Source organism: Phoca vitulina, unplaced genomic scaffold (genome assembly GCF_004348235.1).
Source record: "Phoca vitulina isolate PV1807 unplaced genomic scaffold, GSC_HSeal_1.0 scaffold18, whole genome shotgun sequence".
Lineage (NCBI taxonomy): Eukaryota > Metazoa > Chordata > Mammalia > Carnivora > Phocidae > Phoca > Phoca vitulina.
The window spans coordinates 998,363-1,021,154 of record NW_022589721.1 but is presented as its reverse complement, the minus strand read 5'-3'; the positions used below and the strand labels follow the sequence as shown (position 1 = coordinate 1,021,154).

The following is a 22,792-nucleotide window of genomic DNA, read 5'->3' as shown; positions in this document are numbered from 1 at the left end:
AATTTTTTTTGTCTTAACATTCAGCTGTTCATTTACCTTAACTGTATGAAAGATTATTTTCTAATCTTTACTGCAAGTTTTGTTCCCTGTGCTTAAGTTTGTGTGGGAGCTTAATATAGTGGTTTTAGTGCTGAACTGGGTGCCCCCAGTTTCATTTCTATCCCTCACTGACTTTACTCTGTGATTCCAGAATTGGCATTTGTACTTCACTTCCCTTGCCTGGAGTATTTGCTTATAGAACAAACTTTGATCTCTGATGAGAAGTTCTGTGCACCTTTTCATCACATTTAGCCATGGTAGTGAGCTCCAATTTTGTCCATGTTCTTCTAGTTTGAGATTACGGGAAATGATGAGACGTTCGTTGAGAGCGGCTGGTTTGGGTAGACATGAAGCTGGAGCTTCATCCAGTGACCACCAGGATCCAGTTTCACCCCCCATAGCCCCCCCTAGTTGGGTTCCTGACCCTCCTGCGATGGATCCTGGTAAGATCTGTTATTTTATTTAGTGTTTAACAAAAAAACAAGGTCCTAAAAGAAAGGAAATTGAACATTTTAATGGGTTATTTAGAAATCTGAAGTATTTAAAAGTAGTATAATGAGCAAACTGTAACTAATTTAGTTGTAGAGATTTGGTTTGGGGGTATATAACTTAAAACTTAAAATTCTAGAAGCTATTTCATTGAAATATATATTTCCATACTGGCAAGAAGCTAATTAGTAATACTTCACAAGAAGTCAATAATTGGTCTAGTGGATTCCTTCTCTTATAGTTCGGGAAACAAATTTCCACTTAAATCTCTGTCCAGTTTGACCTTTGGCTTGCAGAGAAAAGCCTTAAGGCCAGTTAAGAGAACATGTTAGGGATATGTTGCCTATAATGATGTACATCCTGCTGTTCTGTTTACTGAAAGATGGTGACATTGATTTTATCCTGGCCCCTGCTGTGGGATCTCTTACCACAGCCGCGACTGGCACCGGTCAAGGACCAAGCACCTCCACCATTCCCGGTGAGAATCTGTACCGTTTTACCTGCCTGGGCGTTCGGGTTTCTCCAGGTCCACACTTCTCTCGAGGGGACTCCCTTGCCTTGAGAAACATCTAATTCTCTGAATTAGATCCTCCATTATGTCAGTGAGATTGTGATGTGTATGAACATACATTTCATCAGTTGGGAGTTGTAAAATGTGTTAATGTGTTTAAATTCTCTATAATGACATGATTAATTTATTACTGATAGTAGAATATTTTTCGGGTGCTTATTTAATAGATACTTGGTATGTTACTCCAGAATATTCTTTTACTCTGCCTTGTTTACTCTTGTCACCAAATGGATCTGCTTAATTACAGGTCCTTCCACAGAGCCATCTGTAGTAGAATCCAAGGATCGAAAGGCCAATGCTCATTTTATATTAAAATTGTTATGCGACAGTGTTGTATTGCAGCCCTATTTACGAGAACTCCTCTCTGCCAAGTAAGAAGTTTAATATACTTTTGATACAAAGATTTAGCTTAGCTCCTTTTACTATTTAAGTTGATCTTGCAATGTATGGACAACAGTTACCTATGTGAATTTAAAATAATCAGGATCTAGCATTGTATTCCCTCTGTAATTAACCAAGCTCTCTTCAGTGAAAGGCCTTTCTTGGTATAATTCAATGTACACTAAATAAATACAAACCAATTTTATGGAGCTCGATTAGGAGATACATATATGTGTTTAAAAGATCACAGTATAGTTATTCTCAAATGTGAATTCATAAATTCTATCACTGTCACCTGGAGAACTTTAAAAATGACACAGATTTGTCCCCAAGCTTTGCACTAGAAGTATGACTGAGTAGGTCTGGGATGGGGCCTGGAATCTGTATTCTAAAACTCTGTGGATGATTCTGATGGTTTCTTTGGACATCTTTTTTGGCTTGCAAAATCGCAATGAGACGATGCAGAGTTTTTGATAAGTGTTGTGTGGCAAATGCTCATTAGCCATTGACAGATTATAGCTCTGCTTTCAGCCTGATTGTTTATGTTCCTTTACAAACTCATAATAATAAGCATTTTTATAAAAGTTAGCTCTTACCTGTGCCAAACTGTACTTGTATTAACTCTTCTCCTTCTAGCAATAGCAGCATGGAGTAGGTAATAGTAGTTCCATTTTCTATTTGAAGTCATGGTCTTAGAGGTTAATTGACCTGCCCAGGGTCACGAAGCTAGTGCATGGCACAGCTGGAATTCCAACTGTGGTCTTTCTCTTGATTCCAGAATTGAGCCTCACAGCCATCACTCTTATGCTACCTCTTCCTATTTAAGAACAGGAAGGTGTTTTGAGTTTTTCATTATTGAGGGCAAGGGAATTTTTGTTTAAGGCTTATTGGCCTTAGGCCATAATGACTCAATGTATGAACTTTTGATTACTTTAATGAAGGCTGCCCCACTAGTAAAATAAGTCACTGAATTGGAAATAAATTATTACTCCAGAAGCAGCTTACTAATTTATTAGTGGTTTGAGGCATAGATAAAAATGATATATATACAAATCAGTTTTTTCTCTTTTTATTTTCTCACTTATCAGTTTTAGTTTCTATTTATGGTGTTTTTAAGGATATTATTTTGTCTCATTTCCTCCGGCATTTGGTGTTATCTAAAAATTTGTTGTATGTTCTTTCCTTCCTTCCTTCCTTCCTTTTTCTTTTCTTTTCCTTCCTTCCTTCCTTCCTTTCTTTTTCTTTCCTTTTCTTTCTTTTCTTTTCTCTTCTTTTCTTTTTTATTAGAGGGACGCCTAGGTGGCTTAGTTGGTTAAGTGTCTGCCTTCGGCTCAGGTCATGATCCCAGTGTCCTGGGATCGAGCCCCGTATCGGGCTCCCTGCTCAGCGGGGAGTCTGCTTCTCCCTCTCCCTCTGCCCCCCACCCTTCGTGTATTCTCTCTGTCTCTGACAAATAAATAAATACACTGTCTTAAAATTTTTTTTAATTAGAGTGTGCATGAGTGGGGGGGCACAGAGGGAGAGGTAAAGGGACAAGCAGGCTCCCCCCACTGAGCACGGAGCCCTACACGGGGCTTGATCCCAGAACTCCGAGATCATGACCTGAGCCGAAGTCAGATGCTTAACCAACTGAGCCACCCAGCCCCCCCTTGCTCTTTTTAACCCGTTTTGCATTTCTACAGTGCATTTCTAGTTCACCAGTCCTTTATTTTAGTGCCCTCAACAGCAGTTGCTCTCCCCCAACCCTTTATCTGAGAAGATACATAACCTATCTGGGAAAACAATCCATATGCCATTCTATTAATAAGCTTGTATTATTGATGACAGCTTTGAAACAAATTGGAGGAAAGGCAAAGTTCTTTTTCGTTTTAGGTGGTAAGCGTAGGAATTCTCACATTGGTCCTTTGTTTCCTTTTTATATTTCTAATATAGGAGAATTAATTGATTATTTCCAATTTAAGGATTCCCCCCCCCCCCACCTCCCTCCAGTCCCAGGTGTGGGTGGTTGGATTTTGCTTTTATAATATAAGCTAAAGAAAGTAAATTTTGGTAAAATTATCCTGGTTAGTAAAGATGCAGAGGATTTCATTCTCAACCAGCTCATTTTTACCTGAGCAGAGAGGTATACCGTATGAAGCTTGGGGAATAGGTAGGGAGAAGAGTGAGCAACAACATAGAAATGGAGAGGTATGAATCCTTGAGGAAACCGTGATGCACCTGATTGAAAGCGGAAGATTAGAAGAGAGCAGTAGCCAGTGAATGTGAAAAACTAGGTTAAAGCCACCACTTTGTTCTCTATTCTTTGGGCTTGAACCCTCAGAATAATGGTTTTGGTTAGACTAATATTATCAAAGTGGGTTTATAAGAATAATAATGTGATGGTTGCATAAAAAATGATTAAATAGGCAAGAGTAGAGACTGGAGTTGAGGCTTTGGTTTTTACGTCCACCTGTCGCCTTTAGTATGTGTGTTACAATAAACCGAACTGGAAAATGGAAAAGAAGGATTAGATGCAAGAGCAAAAAATTGATTTAGAAGGGAAGACTTCATGAAGAATCCCAGTTTTTTATCTTAGTTCCTAGAAACAGTGATGCTGTTGGCTGACCTAAGTCAGGTAGAGAGCAGGTTTGGGGAGAAAGGTGATTCTAGTTGTTAGACATGTTGAATGTGAGGTATCACTGGGAAATCCTAAGTAGACTTACCAAGTAAGCAAGTGCAGATGTTGGTACTGTGTTAGCATCATAGAAGGGGTACTTGCTTTGGTGGATCAGAGAGGGAAGCACAGGTGGTTGAGGACTAAATTTTGGGAAATGTGGGATCCAGGAGGGAATAGAAATTCAGGGAAGAATATCGAAAGTACATTTTTTAAGAGAAAATACATAATAATAACAAGTAACATTTATTGAATACATTTTATTTGCTAAGCATTGTGTTAAAAGCTTTTAAGGTAATAAGTGATTTAATCCTCATCATAGTTGTATGAGATAGAGGCTATTACTATCCCCACATCTAGAAAATATTAGTTTGACTCTAGAGCCCTTGATGACCTATTCTTTAGTGTCACTAAGGCCAAGAAAGGAGAGCATGGTTTGAGAGGGACAAGGATTCTTAGAGAGGTGGCTTTCTTTCTTAAATGAGATAGTAGGAAACTAGAAAATACCACCAGTGATTTTCTTTGACTGGTAGGACATTATTATTTAATACAGCAGAACTACTTTTTTGTTTCATCATGAACATCCATTTCTTTTATCAAGGAGGAAAATATTTTTTTTTTTTTTTTAAGATTTTATTTATTTGAGAGAGAGTGATTGAGAGAGAGAACACAAGCAGGGGGAGCAGCAGAGGGAGAGGGAGAAGCAGGCTCCCCGATGAGCAGGGAGCCCGATGTGGGGCTCGATCCCAGGACCCTGGGACCATGACCTGAGCCGAAGGCAGACGCTTAACCGACTGAGCCACCTAGGCGCCCCTGATTATTAATATTTTTATGTATAATTGTTCTCATTTTAGGGATGCAAGAGGGATGACCCCGTTTATGTCAGCTGTAAGTGGCCGAGCTTATCCTGCTGCAATTACCATCTTAGAAACAGCCCAGAAAATTGCAAAAGGTAATTCATTTCAGGTCCTAAAAGAGTTGCTTATTTTTTAATTTGAATAGATTCTCTTCTACATATGTAATATTATTCAAACCTAATTTCTGTGTCTTGAAATGATATAATTGAGTAGAAACTATCAGCTTATTCTTTTGTGCATGTGCATTTGTGTGTAAAATTCATATGTTTGCATTTTTTCCAAGTATTGTGTCTTCTAGCTTTCCACCAAAAAAGCTGGTATAATTTTTTAAATTAAAAAAAAAATTGCATAGTGGATAATGTAGCGACCAATATTTTGAAAATAAAGATGGATTACTGATAGAACTTGTCAGTGGTTAATTGGTGGTAGTGATAAAATTTTATAGAAATAATAGGCCAGATGTCTTACTGTTCCTCCTTCTGACTTGTAATTCCTGCTTAATAGAATGCAGTAAGGAATATCAGTTCCTGCCGTCCAGCCTTTAAAAGACTAACATAGTTAAAAAAATAAAATAAAATAAAAAATAAAAGACTAACATAGTTTAAAATACTGGCTATAAAATTTTTGTGATTGTAGTTTGTTAAATAGAGCTAGAACTTTACTAATGTCGAGCTATGTATTCAGCTGATGTGTGGTGTATTGTTGTCATGTGGTTATGATATAATTACACTTTGCTTTTTCTTTGTACGGGAATTGACTGAATTTCTTGCACATTGACTTGTATATCAATTTTTAAAATTAATATATAGTAGTTTTTTATTTATACTGTGTAAATGTTAGCGCTTTTGCATTTGAGTAAAGTAGTAGATGGCTGTGATTAAGGCCTTTCGTGATACCTGAACTACTGTGTTCTTAATCTTTTTAGCTGAAGTATCCTCAAGTGAAAAAGAGGAAGATGTATTTATGGGAATGGTTTGCCCATCAGGTACCAACCCTGATGACTCACCCTTATATGTGTTATGTTGTAATGATACCTGCAGTTTTACATGGACTGGAGCAGAGCACATTAACCAGGTAAGCTATTTTTTATTTCCCTGTATTTATGCTGTCTTCAGGTATTCTTTTCCTTTTTCTCCTTTCACCATCACTGCATTATAGTTCTTAGCTCTGGAATTCTAACTGTAGTATTTCCTTTTATTCTAAGTTATAAAAATTAATTTTTATTTAATTCCTAAATACGTGAGGCAAAGGAGGTGATCGTTAAATTAGTTAGGCGATACCTCAAAAATTAGAAATCTTCACTCTAGTGTAATCTGATCCATGGCTCTTGATATAGATTTTATAACTATCATACCTTTTTGGGGGGATGATATGAGTTATTTTTGCCCTACTGGTAATATTTGATGTCTACTTATATAATATTATAAAATGTGTATTCGTGGTACCCGTTTATTACTCTTTGTTTACAGAGCACATTAGTTTTGCTCTGTTTTCGTTGTGATTGACTTGTTTCAGAAAATACCAGAAATGATTATGATGATGAGATGTACATATATTCTTCTTTAAAAAAATAAATCCTTCAAATTTTAGGATATTTTTGAGTGTCGAACTTGTGGCTTGCTGGAGTCACTCTGTTGTTGTACAGAATGTGCAAGGGTTTGTCATAAAGGTCATGATTGCAAGTGAGTACAATTCTAGTTTTCTTTAATATTATAAATTGCTTAGACTCATATTGCTGTATTAAAATAATCTTTAACAGTATAATGTTCTGTTTCTTAATTAAGGAAGCATGAGGTTTTGTCAAGTTGTTCTCTTTAAACTACTTTATGTATTAAAATAGGGTTGTTGATTGAGAATGTACTTTGAAATGTTTTTCATTTGCTTTTGTCTGTATTCTCCAGCCAAAGTCTCAGGCCCCTGTAGTAGGGTCTGCTAGCAGGACGTCACTGCGGGTATTAAGTGAACCATGGTGTATGTTTATTCACTCCTTAAAGTGAATGTAATAACCTTGCATCCAGCAATAGAGTTACCATGGCTAGTTTGTTAATTTTCGCGGACTTAAGCAGCAGTAAAATATTCCAGCATGAACATTTGCAGGGCCTCAGAGTCTCAGCAGGGACATCAGCTGTACCTGTGCTACAGATACGTGTAGATGTTATGGGTAACAGAGAAGTGGTTTGTAAAAAGCCATCTTTTTTGCTTTGAAATATATAGGACAAGTAGAAAATGTTTATAGATATTGCATTGGTACTTATTTAGGATTTTTATTAAAAGAACTTTGGCTAATATGTTTGTTTTCCTTATTTTAAACTGTTTATTGTGCTAAAAGTGATAATCTGTTTATTCATGGATTGCTTACTAGGTGCTTTCACACACTAGGTGCTTGGGGGGTGGTGGACAAGAGAGTCCTTGTCCTAACAGGGTCCTTTGAGAGGACACAAGCAAGAAACACCTGCCCCTAAGGGTTTTAGGGTTTATTAGATGCCCATAGAAGGACCATCTACACTGAATGGGGGCTATGGGGAATTAAGGAAGACATTCCAAGGGAGGTGACTATACCCAAGTCATTACAAGATCCCTCTTCTCATGAGAGTTGCTTTATCGACTTCATGCCACTAAGTAATCCTTCTAATTAAGTATGCTTTAAGAATTACACTTTGCATTTAAAAACTAACGGGTTCTATCTGGTGTCACTAAGTTATACTTCCATAATTTCAATAGAGATCTCTGTGGTTTTTTTTAAATTTCAGTTTTTATACTTGTGTGTGAATTCTTTCTAGACTCAAACGGACATCACCAACAGCCTATTGTGATTGTTGGGAAAAATGTAAATGTAAAACTCTAATTGCTGGACAGAAGTCTGCTCGTCTTGATCTCCTTTATCGCCTGCTCACTGCTACTAACCTGGTCACTCTGCCAAACAGCAGGCAAGTGGGATTTTTTAGGACATAAATTGAAATAGCACAGCACATCTAAGTAGCCCTCCCCGTCTCCCTGCTCACGACGGTGTTCCACTTTGCAGGGGAGAGCACCTCTTGCTGTTTTTAGTGCAGACGGTCGCGAGGCAGACGGTAGAGCACTGCCAGTACAGACCTCCTCGGATCAGGGAGGACCGTAACCGAAAAACAGCCAGTCCTGAAGGTGGGTGAGTCTGACAGTGAAGACGCATGTGAAAAGCATTACATTTTTCTCTCTTACTCACTAGTTCTCTCTCTTTTTAGATTCAGATATGCCTGATCATGATTTAGAGCCCCCAAGGTTTGCCCAGCTTGCATTGGAGCGTGTTCTACAGGACTGGAATGCTTTGAAATCTATGATTATGTTTGGGTCACAGGAGAATAAAGACCCGTATGTATTCATTAAAAACGTTTTAAATTTATGTATTTCCCATGTTAATATAGGTGACTACAGTGCATTGTCTTTCCTTCCCCTTCAAGTCTCAGTGCCAGCAGTAGGATAGGCCATCTTTTGCCAGAAGAGCAAGTTTACCTCAATCAGCAAAGTGGCACCATTCGGCTGGACTGTTTCACTCATTGCCTTATAGTCAAGTGTACAGCAGATATTTTGGTAAGTTCTTTCGATGTTTATATACAAGTACATGAAAATGTTTTCTGACTTAGTTTCCCATAATTTTATTCACCCAAACTCCTAAATACTGATGAGCTTTAATTAAACAGTACACTAAGGGGCATGGAATTTTGGGGGTGATTTAAATGACTCCGTTAACAACAGAAACTCCTTTCATTCTAAACAAAAATTCAAAAATGTGGTAAAAAGACAACAGTATACAAATGTATGGAACAGTGTTCAAAATTAATAGTAATGCAGTGCAAATTTTTGTTAAGTACTCCTTTTTGCTGTGAAATTAGAAAAGAATATAAACCATAAAACCTAGTGCTGGTGAGGTTATGGTAAAAAGAACAACTTCAGACACTGATGGGGTGGCATTGCATTTGATATTCTTGTAGAAAACAACTTGGCAGTAATATCACGAGCCATAAAAATATCAGTGCCCTCAGCACTTATCATAAATAATTTTTGATATGAGAAAGAAAAAATCATGTCACAGAATAATAAAAGATGAAATACTTGATGGATCCACTAATAGTGGATTATTGAATCAAATTATAGCCCAGCCACTGTTGAAATGTAATGTAGCAATTTAGAAATAAAAGTTATTTTAAGTAACACTAAAAAAAAAAAAACCCCAAATAACGTGAAATTGGATGTTCTCTGTAATTAATATGTATATGATAGACCATGCATAGAAATGAGATGAGGAAGTAACAATACGAGAGGGATGGGATTTTGAATTTATTAATATAAATATTTGAATCTACTTTGCTTTTTCAATATGTACCCTATAGTGAGTAAAATATATTTTCTTAGATTTTATTTTTCTTCTAAATATTGATATACACAGGACTATAAGACTAAAAAGGGAAATCAGACATTTGAGACCCAATGTAGGTCAGAGACATGGTAAGCATGTGGCATAAATTAATCACTGACATTAGAAATGTTTTGGTTAAATTTATTTTGAGATTCTTATGAAATGTTAATATTGAACGAGTGTTAGAACTTTTTACTTTATAAATATTTATCTAAACATCTTAAGAGCTGTCTCAACATTAATCGAGTGATTACAATTTTTTTAAAGCTTTTAGATACTCTACTAGGGACACTGGTGAAAGAACTCCAAAACAAATACACACCTGGACGTAGAGAAGAAGCTATTGCTGTAACAATGAGGTTTTTGCGTTCAGTGGCAAGAGTTTTTGTCATTCTTAGTGTGGAAATGGCTTCATCCAAAAAGAAAAAGTAAGACCTCCTTCTTGATTTGGGCTTTTGTATCCTTTTACACACTTTTTTTTGTGATAATGATAACATTGTGTATATGAAAAAATACATAAAAGATTTCTGGATTTTCTTTTTGCTCTAGCAACTTTATCCCACAGCCAATTGGAAAATGCAAGCGTGTATTCCAAGCACTACTACCTTACGCTGTAGAAGAATTATGCAATGTAGCAGAGTCGCTGATTGTCCCTGTCAGAATGGGGATCGCCCGCCCTACTGCCCCTTTTACTTTGGCTAGTACCAGCATCGATGCCATGCAGGGCAGTGAGGAACTGTTCTCCGTGGAACCACTGCCACCACGACCTTCATCTGATCAGTCTAGCAGGTAAATTTCCACCTGGTAACAGACTCTGATGAATTCTTCCTCTGGAAATACCATGTTTGGCTTACTAAACCTTTGCATAAGCACTCAGGTGGTGTCCATGATCATTTATGCAATAAGTGGTAGAGATCTTATTGTGTTTGGAACATGTGAGAGCACTTTAAAAGTTATACATTGTGTCTACACATCTAAGGTTATAGATACATAGTTGTGGGTTTTATTTTTGGTTTGGAAAAACGCTGTTTTTATTATGCCAGTAAAGTAATCTGGTAAGAAAGTTCAGACTTCTGTAGGCATCATTACTTCCTGTCTTTTCTTACTTTAAATAAAGCCTGCTGTAAGGCCAGCTTAAGGAATGAAAAGACCTATAACTTTCTCTGTGTCCAAAGGCTCGGGCTAGGGGGCAGCTTGTTATTGTACAGTATGAATAACCAGAATGCTGGAATTTAAAAATAATTCTCTACAACAACCATATATCTAATATAGGCCTAAAACAACTCAGTAACTAAATGGTTCTAGGTATAAGATTATTCTTAAATCTCATTCATCTTCTCCATTTGTAACTAGACTGTAAGCTTGTTGAGTCAGAATGCTTAGAAACTAAAATGTTCTGGTGTCGTTTAGCACATTGCTTCTCAAAATTAAATATGCGTGCAAATCACTTGGTGGTCTTATTAAAATGCAGAGGCTGATTTTGAAGGTCTGGGTGGGCCTTGAGGTTCTGATTCCTTATAAACTCTCAGGTTGTTCCAGTGGTGCTGGTTTAGGGGCCATACTTCTTTGGTTTTCTCCAGTCTGATTTTGTCACTGTGTGTATGTATAATGATGTTTAATAAAGATCTTTGGGATTTAAAGACCCTCTTCTTCTTCTTTTCCTGGAAAACATCACTGTGTTAGTAAGGAAGTCCTGCGTTAGTATTTGACACAGTTCCCAAGACTTCATTTCTGGGTTTCATCTGGGTTACTGCGTTGAGTATCCGCGCTCTCACTGTGTTCTCCCTTTATTCCATGTGCCAGTATGTGTCCCAGCTTTCCCTTTTTTGTTAGGTCTCCTAGGATACCCTGGAATCTAAATCCAGGTTTGTCTGCCAAAGCCTTCCTGCAGTAGCCTTGTCACTGATATACTTCCAGGATTTGCTGAAAATGGTTACACATCAAACTGTGTATTTTCAGACTCACTAAATATACTTCATTATCCAGTGATTCTGTTAGCAAAATCTACTTGGGCTCCATAGGATGCTCCTGATCCTGATACCCTGTGAGGAGCCCTCTAGTTACTTACGTGGTATTACTTTGTGAATTCTTTGTACCCTCTCCTTGGTTTTGTTCCAGAACATAAATGTTTTTTTTATCTGCTGAACAGACTTTGGAGTGATCTCAGCTTTAAACAGTGCCGATGAGCCTGTTCTTACTAAGTATCAAGACTTTGTGTCCCCTTGCCAACTGCTTCTTAGGCTCTTTATTTAAGTATTGTGCACTCTTCAGCTCTCCTCTTCACTCCATTCGCCTTGATTGATTGTTGAGTCGAAAGTCTTCCCAGAAGGAGATCTCATTTGATAATCAGGAGAGATAATAGTGTAATGTTTTCTACAACTGTTGATATAATGTAGAAATCTTTCATTATAATACAGTACAATCACTCCTTCTTGTAAGGGTGTATTTTGATCAGTGTTCCAAGCATGTCTTAAATAAAAAGTACACACTTGACTAGTCTCTGTGATTTCCCTTATGTTGGATGGGGTAGATGGCATATATCACTCCACTGAGCATAAAGTTTTGAGTTTAGTATTTTTGCTTTTTCTGTTGCTGCCCTTCACCTCTTTAAAACTCTTAATGTCCTTATTAATAAACTTGTTTCTCTGTCTCCATGCCTCATACAAAAACTGTTAGCTGAAATTTTATTATGAACTAGGAACTTTAAGCATTGTAAATGTATTACCTGTCTTAATCTACCCAATAACTCTCATAACCAGTATCATCATTAGATAATTCTAGACAGATTTTTTCCTTCTTCCTATACTCCTGAATATTAGATGGCAGAGTAGGGGGGAGACACTGCTTTTTTTAAGTTTTTATTTATTTGAGAGAGAGAAAGAAAGAGAGCACGAGCAGGGGGAGTGGTGGAGGGAGAAGCAGACTACCCACTGAGCAGGGAGCCCACCTCAGGGCTCCGTCCTAGGACCCTGGGATCGTGACCTGAGCTGAAGGTAGACACTTAACTGACTGAGCCACTTAGGCACCCGTTTGGTGCTTATTGATAGTGTTGAGGCATTGGATGAATCATCACTGAAGCCCACCGTACCTCACAGCACAAATTGTAGTCTGAAACTCTCATGAGTGCAGGTTTGTAATTAGAAGTTCTCTGAAGAGACGTTTTTCCTGTCCCCATCCAGCCATGGCTGGTTATAGGCAGGTCTCTTGAAATCGGTTGCCCTTTCCTGATTTTTATGTTTGGCTTTATGTATGTGAGGGGGACAGAAGAGGGAATTTCTATGATATAACTTCCTATTTTGCTTACATCCTAGACTGTCTCCTGGGAAATCTATGGCTCCTTGAAACCCTTCTAGACTAAGAGACATGAACAGATGCCTTTGGTGTAAATGGTGGCACCACTGCTCTTAAGCTTAGTGACATAGGATTGTTTCCCTTTATCACCAGGATAGTTATGCTTTGTTTTTTACTATTTTATCTAGCATATTTAGGTGATCTACTCCAAGAGGGATTTCTCTGCAGTTTGGCAAATTGCTGGAACTAGAAGTTCCCAAAACTTAGAAGTATTTTAACAGCTCCTGTTAGACTGGGTTTCAGGACTGTAGTTGTGCCATGAAGTCTAGTGGGAAAAAAGTTGAATCGTGGTATGGAGAAAACGGAAGCTCCATTTCTGAATGGGGAGTTGGTAATGTATTTTGGGAATTAGTATCATACATACTTAGTGCATAACTCCTTTGAGGGGATGATAGATCTTATGGATGTTCCAGCATTTTTTTTTTTTTTTTTTTTTAAGAAATACCAATTACTTGTGGCTTCTCAAATGTTGACTTTTTTAATATTGGAAATGTTGAAATCTTGGGTTGGAAATACCCTTTTCATCTTTTCAGATTTTCTTTTAGCATTCTCAGATGCTTTGTAATTTACTATCTCTGTGAAGAACCAGTTACTGAAATTTCTAGTATTAAACACCATATTGAGACTGCTTGTGTGTTTGAAGGCAGAGTCTCTCAGTTGACTCTTCATGTGTAACTGGTTTGATTCTCATTTCTAAGAGCAGCTGAGGTGAGGAAAGAACACTATCCGTGTAAACACCTTTAAAGGTCCTTTAACTTTAACCTCTCTTAGACTGTGTTTCTTAATCTGTAAATAAAGGATAATAGTAGGTCACAGGGTTGTTTTAACAACCCTCTTTTGATCTCTGACCTGGATTTTAAGCTGCATTCTCTCATTCTCCCTTCCTTTTATAATGGAGGCATCTGTCCTTTCTTGGCTGTTTGCAAGGCAGATTTTTAGGGAAGTGGAACTATTTGGCCATCCACCTTTTTTGTTAGGATTCTGTTTTGAAATTAATACTTTGGAACTGACGTTTTTCCTCTACACAAAAGTCAGTGGTTAATAAGCTGATACAAAGTAGGTCATGTCAGGTCTCTTAAAAGAGTAGATCACTTGTAATAAGCACACTTATTACCATGCTTTGTTAATGGAGGAATGCCGCAGTTGGAACCTTTGGAAGTTGAGGACTGTTGGCATTGAAAGCAGTGGAGAAGGAAAAATATTTCCTGTAGAGCATTTCAATGGGAAGGACTCATAAAAGGATGGGCATTAACAAATTTTTTCACTAATGACTTACTGAAAAGTAAAAACAGTTCCGAGATTTCTAAGTTAAATCTCTATGGTAAAATTAATTTCTTTGGGCTTTGTATTTTCTGACATACTATAGATTAATTATTGTTGGTTTCTAAAAAGTTTTAGGTCAGATTTAAAATAGCATCCTAGCAAGTGGGTCACACTGAGTGACACTGAGAAACGTAAAAAGCATGCTGTGTGGCAGAGGCGTGCCAGCAGCGCCCTCGGAAGCTCCCGTTTCTCCGCAGCTCCAGTCAGTCCCAGTCTTCCTACATCATCCGGAACCCCCAGCAGAGGCGCATCAGCCAGTCGCAGCCTGTTCGGGGCAGAGATGAAGAACAGGATGACATTGTTTCAGCGGACGTGGAGGAGGTGGTTGTAATCGTCTTCATTGTGGTAGACGAGAGGCTCTTATGGGAGGGAAGGAGTTTTAGGAATAGTAGCTTACTACCATTACATATATTTGCTTCCAGGTTTTAGACTTCTGTTACATGTTCTCATTTGTGGTTATACCTGTTAAAAATACTTTAATAATCCTCGATTTAGTGGATAATACAAAATTGAAACATAAGCTTGTTTTTACTTAGGGTTAATAGAGAAGATATCCTCAATGTTAAAAAAAAAAGTTTTAGTAGTTCTGGGCAATGTATTTGAAGGCAGAGAGGATACTGCATCTTCATTAGGTAAATTTTATAACTGGAAGTTTAAAAAACTTACAGTCTCTACACAATTGTTATACTTCTCATTTTAAGGTTCTGTATATGGATAATAATTACAAACTTTAAGATATGTTGATATAATTTTTGATAGCAAGTTGTCACTAGCCAATGATTCAGACTCCTTATTGTTAAAATTCTCTGTAGTTAGGGATCTTTGTATTGTAGTCACTAATTGCTGTGGAGGAATACTGGTAGAGATATGGGTTTATTATGTACTTTGATTGTCTACAAATAAGATTCTGGATTTAGGTTGAGGTGGTGGAAGGTGTGGCTGGAGAAGAGGATCATCATGATGAACAGGAAGAACATGGGGAAGAAAATGCTGAGGCAGAGGGACAACATGATGAGCATGATGAAGACGGTATGCAGGTTATTTGAGAAATTATTCAGTATGAATAAATCAGGTACCTTTAAGGATATTAATATAATACAGAGAAAAGCCCCATTTGATGTATAGTGAACATAATGTTCAGCATGTTTTCAGCCTAGGGATTCTGTAGCATCTGTTTCAAAATTTTAGGAAGCAGCTGTACACATACACACACATAAATATACACGTATATGCTTATATATATTTATACATGTAAAATAATTTATCTTCTTCCTCCTTTACCTTTTGGTTTTGACATAAAGGTTTTTGGTTTTTTCTTTTCCTAAAAGCCTTTTTAGAAGGTAAAATAATCATAACCACATTAGGAAACATTTACAAATTAGAGAAAAGGAAAAAAAAAAATGACCCATAATCCCACCTAGACGCTAATAGGTTTGTATTTTTACTTTCAGTCCTCCCCTGTGTTGCCCCATTCCCATGCATGTCTTAGATATCATATGTGTAATTTTTGTGCCTTTTTTCACTAACAATAATCATTTTGGCCTTTTTGCTACATAGTCATCGTAACTGTTCTTCCTAGTAGCCATCAGATAGACTTTGGGGGTCAGCTTTATTGAGGTATAATTGACATACAATAAGCTGCCCATATTTAAAATTTACAATTTTACATGTTTTGACATGTATATACTGTGAAATTCTAGATAAATCGTTTTAGCTTTCTTCCCCTTTTAGAATCCTTGTATGTAAAACAGATGAAAATAGGGCAGTGGACCTAGCCCAGAGCTCTGCCCCCTGGTGGAGGTTCCGCTGCCCAACCCTTTTTACCTCAGGCTGTGCAGAACGAATTTTGAATTGGAGTATAATAGTCTACTGAGTGCCATAATGTGCCTAGTCATTTTTCTCCTACTAAGCAGGCAGTTATGCTTATCGTAGTAGTAATCCCTCCTTTCTGCCCTTTCTGCCCTCCCGTTGCCTTATGATATTCTGGCTTATGGCACCCTTTGTTCCACAATGAGTTTGTACTTTTTTCCCCCCTTCTTATTTAAATATATTTTCTAGGGAGTGACATGGAGCTAGACTTGTTAGCAGCAGCTGAAACAGAAAGTGACAGTGAAAGTAACCATAGCAACCAGGATAATGCTAGTGGGCGTAGAAGTGTTGTCACTGCAGCAACTGCCGGCTCAGAAGCAGGTACGTTACCTTACTCGTATCCAGCTTTCTTGCTTATGCTAAGGCTAAGTGTATATTCAACACGAATTGGTTAAACTGTACTCCTTATGATTTGCACAAGGGTGCCTAAGTCTTTTTTTGTAACTTAATCCTTTTTCCCTGTGGATGTTAGTGAGGAAGATATTTTAATGACTTTTTTTCTTTTCTGATTTTTAAATAATGGATAAATTTTAAGGTTCATTTAGAAGAGTTGTTTTGTAATTAAACTATTTTAATGATGGGTTTTGTGGACTATTGACTATAGCCTGGCATTCTGTTTAATACATGTTTATTTTCCTGAATGAGGGAGTACACTGTAGTTTTAAATATCAACAAACTGACAGTGGTTTCGGTTTTAAAAACAAAAAATTTAGGTGCGAGCAGTGTTCCTGCCTTCTTTTCTGAAGATGATTCGCAATCAAATGACTCAAGTGATTCTGATAGCAGCAGTAGTCAGAGTGACGACATAGAACAGGAGACCTTTATGCTCGATGAGCCACTGGAGAGAACCACAAACAGCTCCCACGCCAATGGTGCCGCGCAAGCTCCCCGGTCCATGCAGTGGGCCGTCCGCAACACCCAGCATCAGCGGGCAGCCAGCACGGCCCCGTCCAGCACGTCCACGCCAGCAGGCGAGTCTGAAAGCTTTGTATTCTTAAAGGACTTAAATAGGTTTTTAAAACCATGTATGTTCATCTAGACCAGTTAAGTAGTTTCATAATAGTTCTTCAATGTTTTGCTGGGTTCAAATACAAAAAATATTTACATAGGCTTCTGTCGAGATTTCTCGGTCTCTGTACGATTGCTGCTTTGGGCTGAATAATCCTTTGTTTGTGATTGTGCTACAGTGGATGTTGAGCAGCATCCTTGACCTCGATGTACCAGATGCCGGTAGCAGCGCCCCCCCCCCCCACACCCCCTCGTGACAACCAAAAATGTCTGTAGACATTGTCAAATGTCCCCTCTTTGGGGCGGGGGCAATAGCAAAACTGCCTCTGGTTGAGCACATTATAGTAATTCTTGTCCCCCTCCCCTCATCATCGCCCTCCCTAACGTGGTGTGGTTTAAGAAAAAGTTTTTTGTTCAGTTGCCCCGTTTGGCGGTGCAATTGATCTTTTAGCTTCTTTAAATATATACAGTGCTAGAGAAACACAATTAGCATCTGACGACTTGTTGTGGGTGTCCTTTTTTCTTTATAGCAAGCTCAGCGGGGCTGATTTACATCGATCCTTCGAATTTGCGCCGGAGCGGCACCATCAGCACGAGCGCTGCGGCCGCGGCCGCGGCTCTGGAGGCCAGCAACGCCAGCAGCTACTTAACATCCGCGAGCAGTTTGGCCCGGGCGTACAGCATTGTTATCAGACAGATCTCGGACCTCATGGGCCTCATTCCTAAGTACAATCACCTCGTGTACTCGCAGATTCCAGCAGCTGTGAAACTGACTTACCAGGATGCAGTAAACTTACAGGTAGGGAAACATTGAAAAGTTACTCATTCAAATAAATTTATGAGAATTCCAGTATATGGGAATTAATGTTACACATATTTAAATGTTTACATACTACTTCTACATCAAATTTAACTTTATTTGGATAGTTTTAACTATTTTAGTTTGGTCTTCATAGAACTATGTAGAAGAAAAGCTTATTCCCACTTGGAACTGGATGGTCAGTATTATGGATTCTACTGAGGCTCAATTACGTTATGGTTCTGCATTAGCATCTGCTGGTGATCCGGGACATCCAAATCATCCTCTTCACGCTTCTCAGAATTCAGCTCGAAGAGAGAGGATGACTGCACGAGAAGAGGCTAGTTTGCGAACCCTGGAAGGCAGACGGTATGCAATTCTTCACGTAGGCTTGTATGTTCAGACAGAACCCTTAGGTCCTAGAATGTTAGAGCTTTTTGATTGCTGCTACATAAGACCTCACTCTGTTTTGAAGGACGGAAGTACCTTGTGTTACTTCTTTTTAAGTTACTGTATAGTTGAAGCAAAATAAGTTCGTTATAATCCAAGCTATTTTTTAAAAATTCATTCGTATTGCAGGAATCTGATGCTAAATACTTCTCATTTTTGAAGTAGTTGATCTCCATCCTTGTGTCCTTATCCCCCAGGCTTCCCCGCCTCCCCCTTGAAAGGCATGTATTCATGGGAAGACTTATTTTGACCGTGGTTGAACATGAATGCACGTTGTACTTGGGAAGAGGAGAGTGTGTGCAGTTACCGAAGCTGCTCTTTGATTCCCTCAAATCAAATTTCGTTTTCTACATCTCCCAGTCTGTTGAATCATATTTAAAGTATATTTCTTTATGTGTTGTTTTTTTTTGAAGATTTTACTTATTTTAGATAGTGTGAGCACATGTGAGAGAGTGAGTGGGGCGCAGAGGGAGAGAATCTTCAAGCAGACTCCCTGCTGAGCACGGAGTCTGATGCAGGGCTCGATCTCATGACCCAGAGATCCTGACCTGAGCCAAAAATCACGAGTCAGACGTTTAGCTGACTGAGCCACCCAGGCGCCCCTGTATTTGTTTTCTTTCTGTTCAGTTATAAAATGACCTTTGTCAGGACTAGGAATTAGCCCAGAATTGTACACTAGAGCAGTGAGGCAGTGCCACACAGTGGAAGTGCCCCATACCTGAGTCACAGTCCTAGGATCTGGTTCTAGTCTGGGCTCAGGTGAGACAACCTTGCTACTTGGGGAGGAAGACAAGGGGCTTGGGAGACTGCTTAGGAACCTTAACAAGATTATGGTTGGAGTCCACCATTGAAAAGTAATAGTCATTTAAGTAGGGTAAGTGAAGGCCAGGAAGGTGGAGAGAGAGAAGCACTGAAATCATATAAACAGAATTGAGGGCTTTGTTGAAGGATGGAGCAGGAGGAGGCAGAATTTACACCTAGACTTTGATTCTGAGTAAACTAATAGGAAAATTAAGAGAAAAATCTAGAGCAGTATAGAATGGACATACGTGCTTTTGAAAATACTGAGAACTGGGAGAGGATTTGGTGGAAATGTCTAGAATACAAAATTGAATGTTTGGCAGAGAGATCTGGACTTGGGAGGCCTCTGCTTTCTTGTCCTGGGAAGCCTGCTCTACAAAAAGACACATTGTCTTTGTTAGGCTTAGTCACTCCCTGAAGAACAGCGTTCTGATGATAGATCTAGATTGGTTACAGGGTTCTCCCCGTATCTCACTGTAGCTCTCACTCTAATAGAATAGCCTTATTGAGATATAATTCACATACTGTACAGTTCACCCATATAAGTGTACAGGTCCATACTTTTGAGTATATTCAGAGCTCTGCAACCATCATCACAATTAATTTTGGAATATTTTTATCATTCCATGAGAATATCTGTTAGTCACGTTCCATTTTCCTCTACCTTCCCACCCTAAGCACCCACTGATCTACACCCTTTCTCTGTAGAAAGGTGCCTATTCTGGACATTACATACAGATGGAACCATACAATATGTGGTATTCTGTGCCTGGCTTCTTTCACCTAGCATAATTTTTTTAAGGTTCATCCAGGTTTAGCATTATCAATCAATACATTACTTCCTAGTAATATTTCTTCGTATGGATGTGTCACATTTTTTTTTTATCCATTCATAAGTTGGGTTTTTCAACCTTTTTGGCTCTTGTGAATAATGCAGCTGTTAATATTTGTGTACAGGTTTTTGTATAGACGTGGGTAAATACCTAACTGTGGAATTGCTAGATCATATGGTAATTCTCTCTGTTAACCTTTTGAGGAGCTGCCAGACTTTTCCAGAGTGGCTGCACTAGTTTACATTCCCAGTAGCAGTGGATGAGGCTTCTAATTTCTCTACGTCCTTGCTAACTCTTGTTATTAACTTTTTTATTGTAGCCATCCTAGTGGATGTGAAGTGGTATCTCATTGTGGTTTCGATTTGCGTTTCCCTAATGGCTAAATGATGAGCATTGTGTCATGGGCTTATTGGTCATTTGTGTATCTTCTTTGGGGAAATGTCTGTTTAGATTCTTTGCCCATTTTTTTTTTTTTTTTTTTTTTTTTAAGATTTTTATTTATTTTTTTGAGAGAGAGAGAATGAGAGAGAGCAAGCACATGAGAGGGGGGAAGGTCAGAGGGAGAAGCAGACTCCCTGCCGAGCAGGGAGCCCGATGCGGGACTCGATCCAGGGACTCCAGGATCATGACCTGAGCCGAAGGCAGTCGCCCAACCAACTGAGCCACCCAGGCGCCCACTTTGCCCATTTTTTAATTGTCTTGTCTTTTTGTTATTGAGTTGTATGAGTTACTTATATTTTCTGAATATAAGTTCCTTAATCAGATACAAGACTTGCAGAAATTTTGTCCCATCCTGTGTGTGTTTTCTTTTCTTTTCTTTTTTTTTTGATGGTGTCCTTTGAAGGACATAAGTTTTTAATTTTGATAAAGTCTGATGCTGTGTGTGTTTTCTTGTTGCTTGTGTTTTGGTGTCATGTTAGGCAGTAGTTCTCAGCGTGTAATTCCCCAGAAGAGCAGCGTCAGCATCACCTAGGAACTTGTTAGAAATAGAAAATTGGGGGCCCTACCCCAGACCTACTAAAACTTAGGGAGATGGGGCCACAGTCTGTCTCAACAAGGCCTCCAGGAGGTTTTGCTAAGACACTGAAGTTTGAGAACCATTGTCTTGAGGGAAGAATTTCCTTTTCCCATTCCAAAGGACCCTGGAAATCCTTTCCCAAATAAAAAGCACAGGACAGCGGGGTGCCTGAGTGGCTCAGTCAGCTAAGTGGCTCTTAATTTTGGCTCACGTCGTGATCTCTGGGTCATGAGAGTCCCGCACTGGGCTCTGAGCTCAGCAGGGGGTCTGCTTGGATTCTCTCTCTCCCTCTGCTCACCAGCCCCCACCCCTCAAATAAATAAGTCTTAAAAAGGACAGGACCACACAGGGTTAATCACTCTTGACTTATGGGTACTCTCAGTTCCTAATTTTGCATGTTTATGATAGTGCTATTTTAAAAAAGCATTTTCATTTCGTTTTCTTCCCGCAGACGTGCCACATTGCTTAGCGCCCGTCAAGGAATGATGTCTGCCCGAGGGGACTTCCTAAATTACGCTCTGTCTTTAATGCGGTCTCATAATGATGAGCATTCTGATGTTCTTCCAGTTTTGGACGTTTGCTCACTGAAGCATGTGGCGTATGTTTTTCAAGCCCTTATATATTGGATTAAAGCAATGAATCAGCAGACAACATTGGATACACCTCAACTGGAACGCAAAAGGTATCCATACTTGCCATGAGGTTGGTTTAGGAAATATTTAATTGCTCAATATGGTCTCTATTAGTATATTGTCCGATTTTTGGAGCGAGGAGAAGAGCGTTGCAAAAGAGAAATAGTACAGGAACATTTCATGTGGGAAAGAGGGCTTGAGTCTCCATAGCTACTAACTGAAAACAGGAAACCTGAGAATCCAATTAAGTTTTATGTTTGATGTAGTTTGTCATGTTTTCTATTAGAGTTTGTGTAAGTACTCACTATTTCTTAATGTGATTATCCTTTTGCTTCTTTCGAGCCTGTTTTGTAATTGTAGTACATTTGGCCTGGTCACTCTACCATTCCCAGAGTCTAAAACTTGATCACAATGTTTGCAATTGCCTAGATACTTGACTTTTTCACTTACAGTTCCCATCACCTTTGTTCCATACTTCATGTAAAATGACTCACTTGTCTTTTTAAAGGACACGAGAACTCTTGGAACTGGGTATTGATAATGAAGATTCAGAACATGAAAATGATGATGACACCAATCAAAGTTAGTGTACAGAAAATCTGCTAATCTACTTCAAGAAATGGCTGCCTCAGTATTTCCCCTTCAAGCTTTTTAACTTCATTATTTTCTGTCTGGGTGGGAATTTCTCTTTTCTTCTCTATGTCCCATTTCTTGCATTTTCTGTCCATTTTTCCTTATATATCCTTGAGTTATTTGCTTCATAAATAAGGATGAATTAAAGAAATGTTATAAATTTTTTAATAGTCGGTATTTTTTCCATTTTATCTTTGTATCCTTTGGTTTTAGTTTTATGTTTATCTTTATTTTTAAGTGTGTAAGTACAACATTTTTAAAAGTCTTAGCAGAACCTTTATTAATGCTGATGCAAAATTGGTTTAGTCAAGAAAATGAGAAATACCAATTATAACTCCCAAATATCAAAACTCTTAAGAGTTAATGCAATAAAAAGAAAATATTCCAAACTCAAGAAAATTTTGGGATCTTCTGCAGTCTCTTTGTAGTTTTTAGCTATTATTTCAAGTGGAATTTAAAAATTTTTTTAAAGTGGGGCCAAATAGCCCGTCCTCTTGCCTATTTCTTATGAACAGCTAGTACTTTTATTCAGCCCAGGGAAAGACAACTGACCTAATTGCTGTTGTTTGAAAACCCAGCCTTAGTCACTATTTTCACAGCTTACTGTAGATGCCCAAAGTTTTATTCCATTAAGGGGAGATGGTGTTCTTGTGCTTACTGTTGAGATGAATGAGATGTCCAGACATTTTTGT

At 38.4% G+C, this 22,792-nt stretch overlaps 1 protein-coding gene across 1 annotated transcript in view; it reads left to right on the top strand.

The window, feature by feature from the left end:
* Positions 1–22,792, top strand: part of UBR5 (ubiquitin protein ligase E3 component n-recognin 5) — a 137,372-nt gene that overhangs the window by 91,273 nt on the left and 23,307 nt on the right. Inside the window, exons 23-42 of the mRNA XM_032415892.1 lie at positions 331–482; positions 911–1,006; positions 1,347–1,470; positions 4,988–5,085; positions 5,916–6,064; positions 6,581–6,672; positions 7,771–7,917; positions 8,013–8,131; positions 8,212–8,338; positions 8,428–8,557; positions 9,651–9,811; positions 9,933–10,172; positions 14,255–14,378; positions 14,975–15,086; positions 16,116–16,247; positions 16,640–16,897; positions 17,465–17,733; positions 17,891–18,102; positions 21,287–21,517; positions 21,976–22,049. Of these exons, the coding sequence (XP_032271783.1) occupies positions 331–482; positions 911–1,006; positions 1,347–1,470; positions 4,988–5,085; positions 5,916–6,064; positions 6,581–6,672; positions 7,771–7,917; positions 8,013–8,131; positions 8,212–8,338; positions 8,428–8,557; positions 9,651–9,811; positions 9,933–10,172; positions 14,255–14,378; positions 14,975–15,086; positions 16,116–16,247; positions 16,640–16,897; positions 17,465–17,733; positions 17,891–18,102; positions 21,287–21,517; positions 21,976–22,049 (3,047 nt within the window). The remainder of the gene's footprint in view (positions 1–330; positions 483–910; positions 1,007–1,346; positions 1,471–4,987; positions 5,086–5,915; positions 6,065–6,580; positions 6,673–7,770; positions 7,918–8,012; positions 8,132–8,211; positions 8,339–8,427; positions 8,558–9,650; positions 9,812–9,932; positions 10,173–14,254; positions 14,379–14,974; positions 15,087–16,115; positions 16,248–16,639; positions 16,898–17,464; positions 17,734–17,890; positions 18,103–21,286; positions 21,518–21,975; positions 22,050–22,792) is intronic.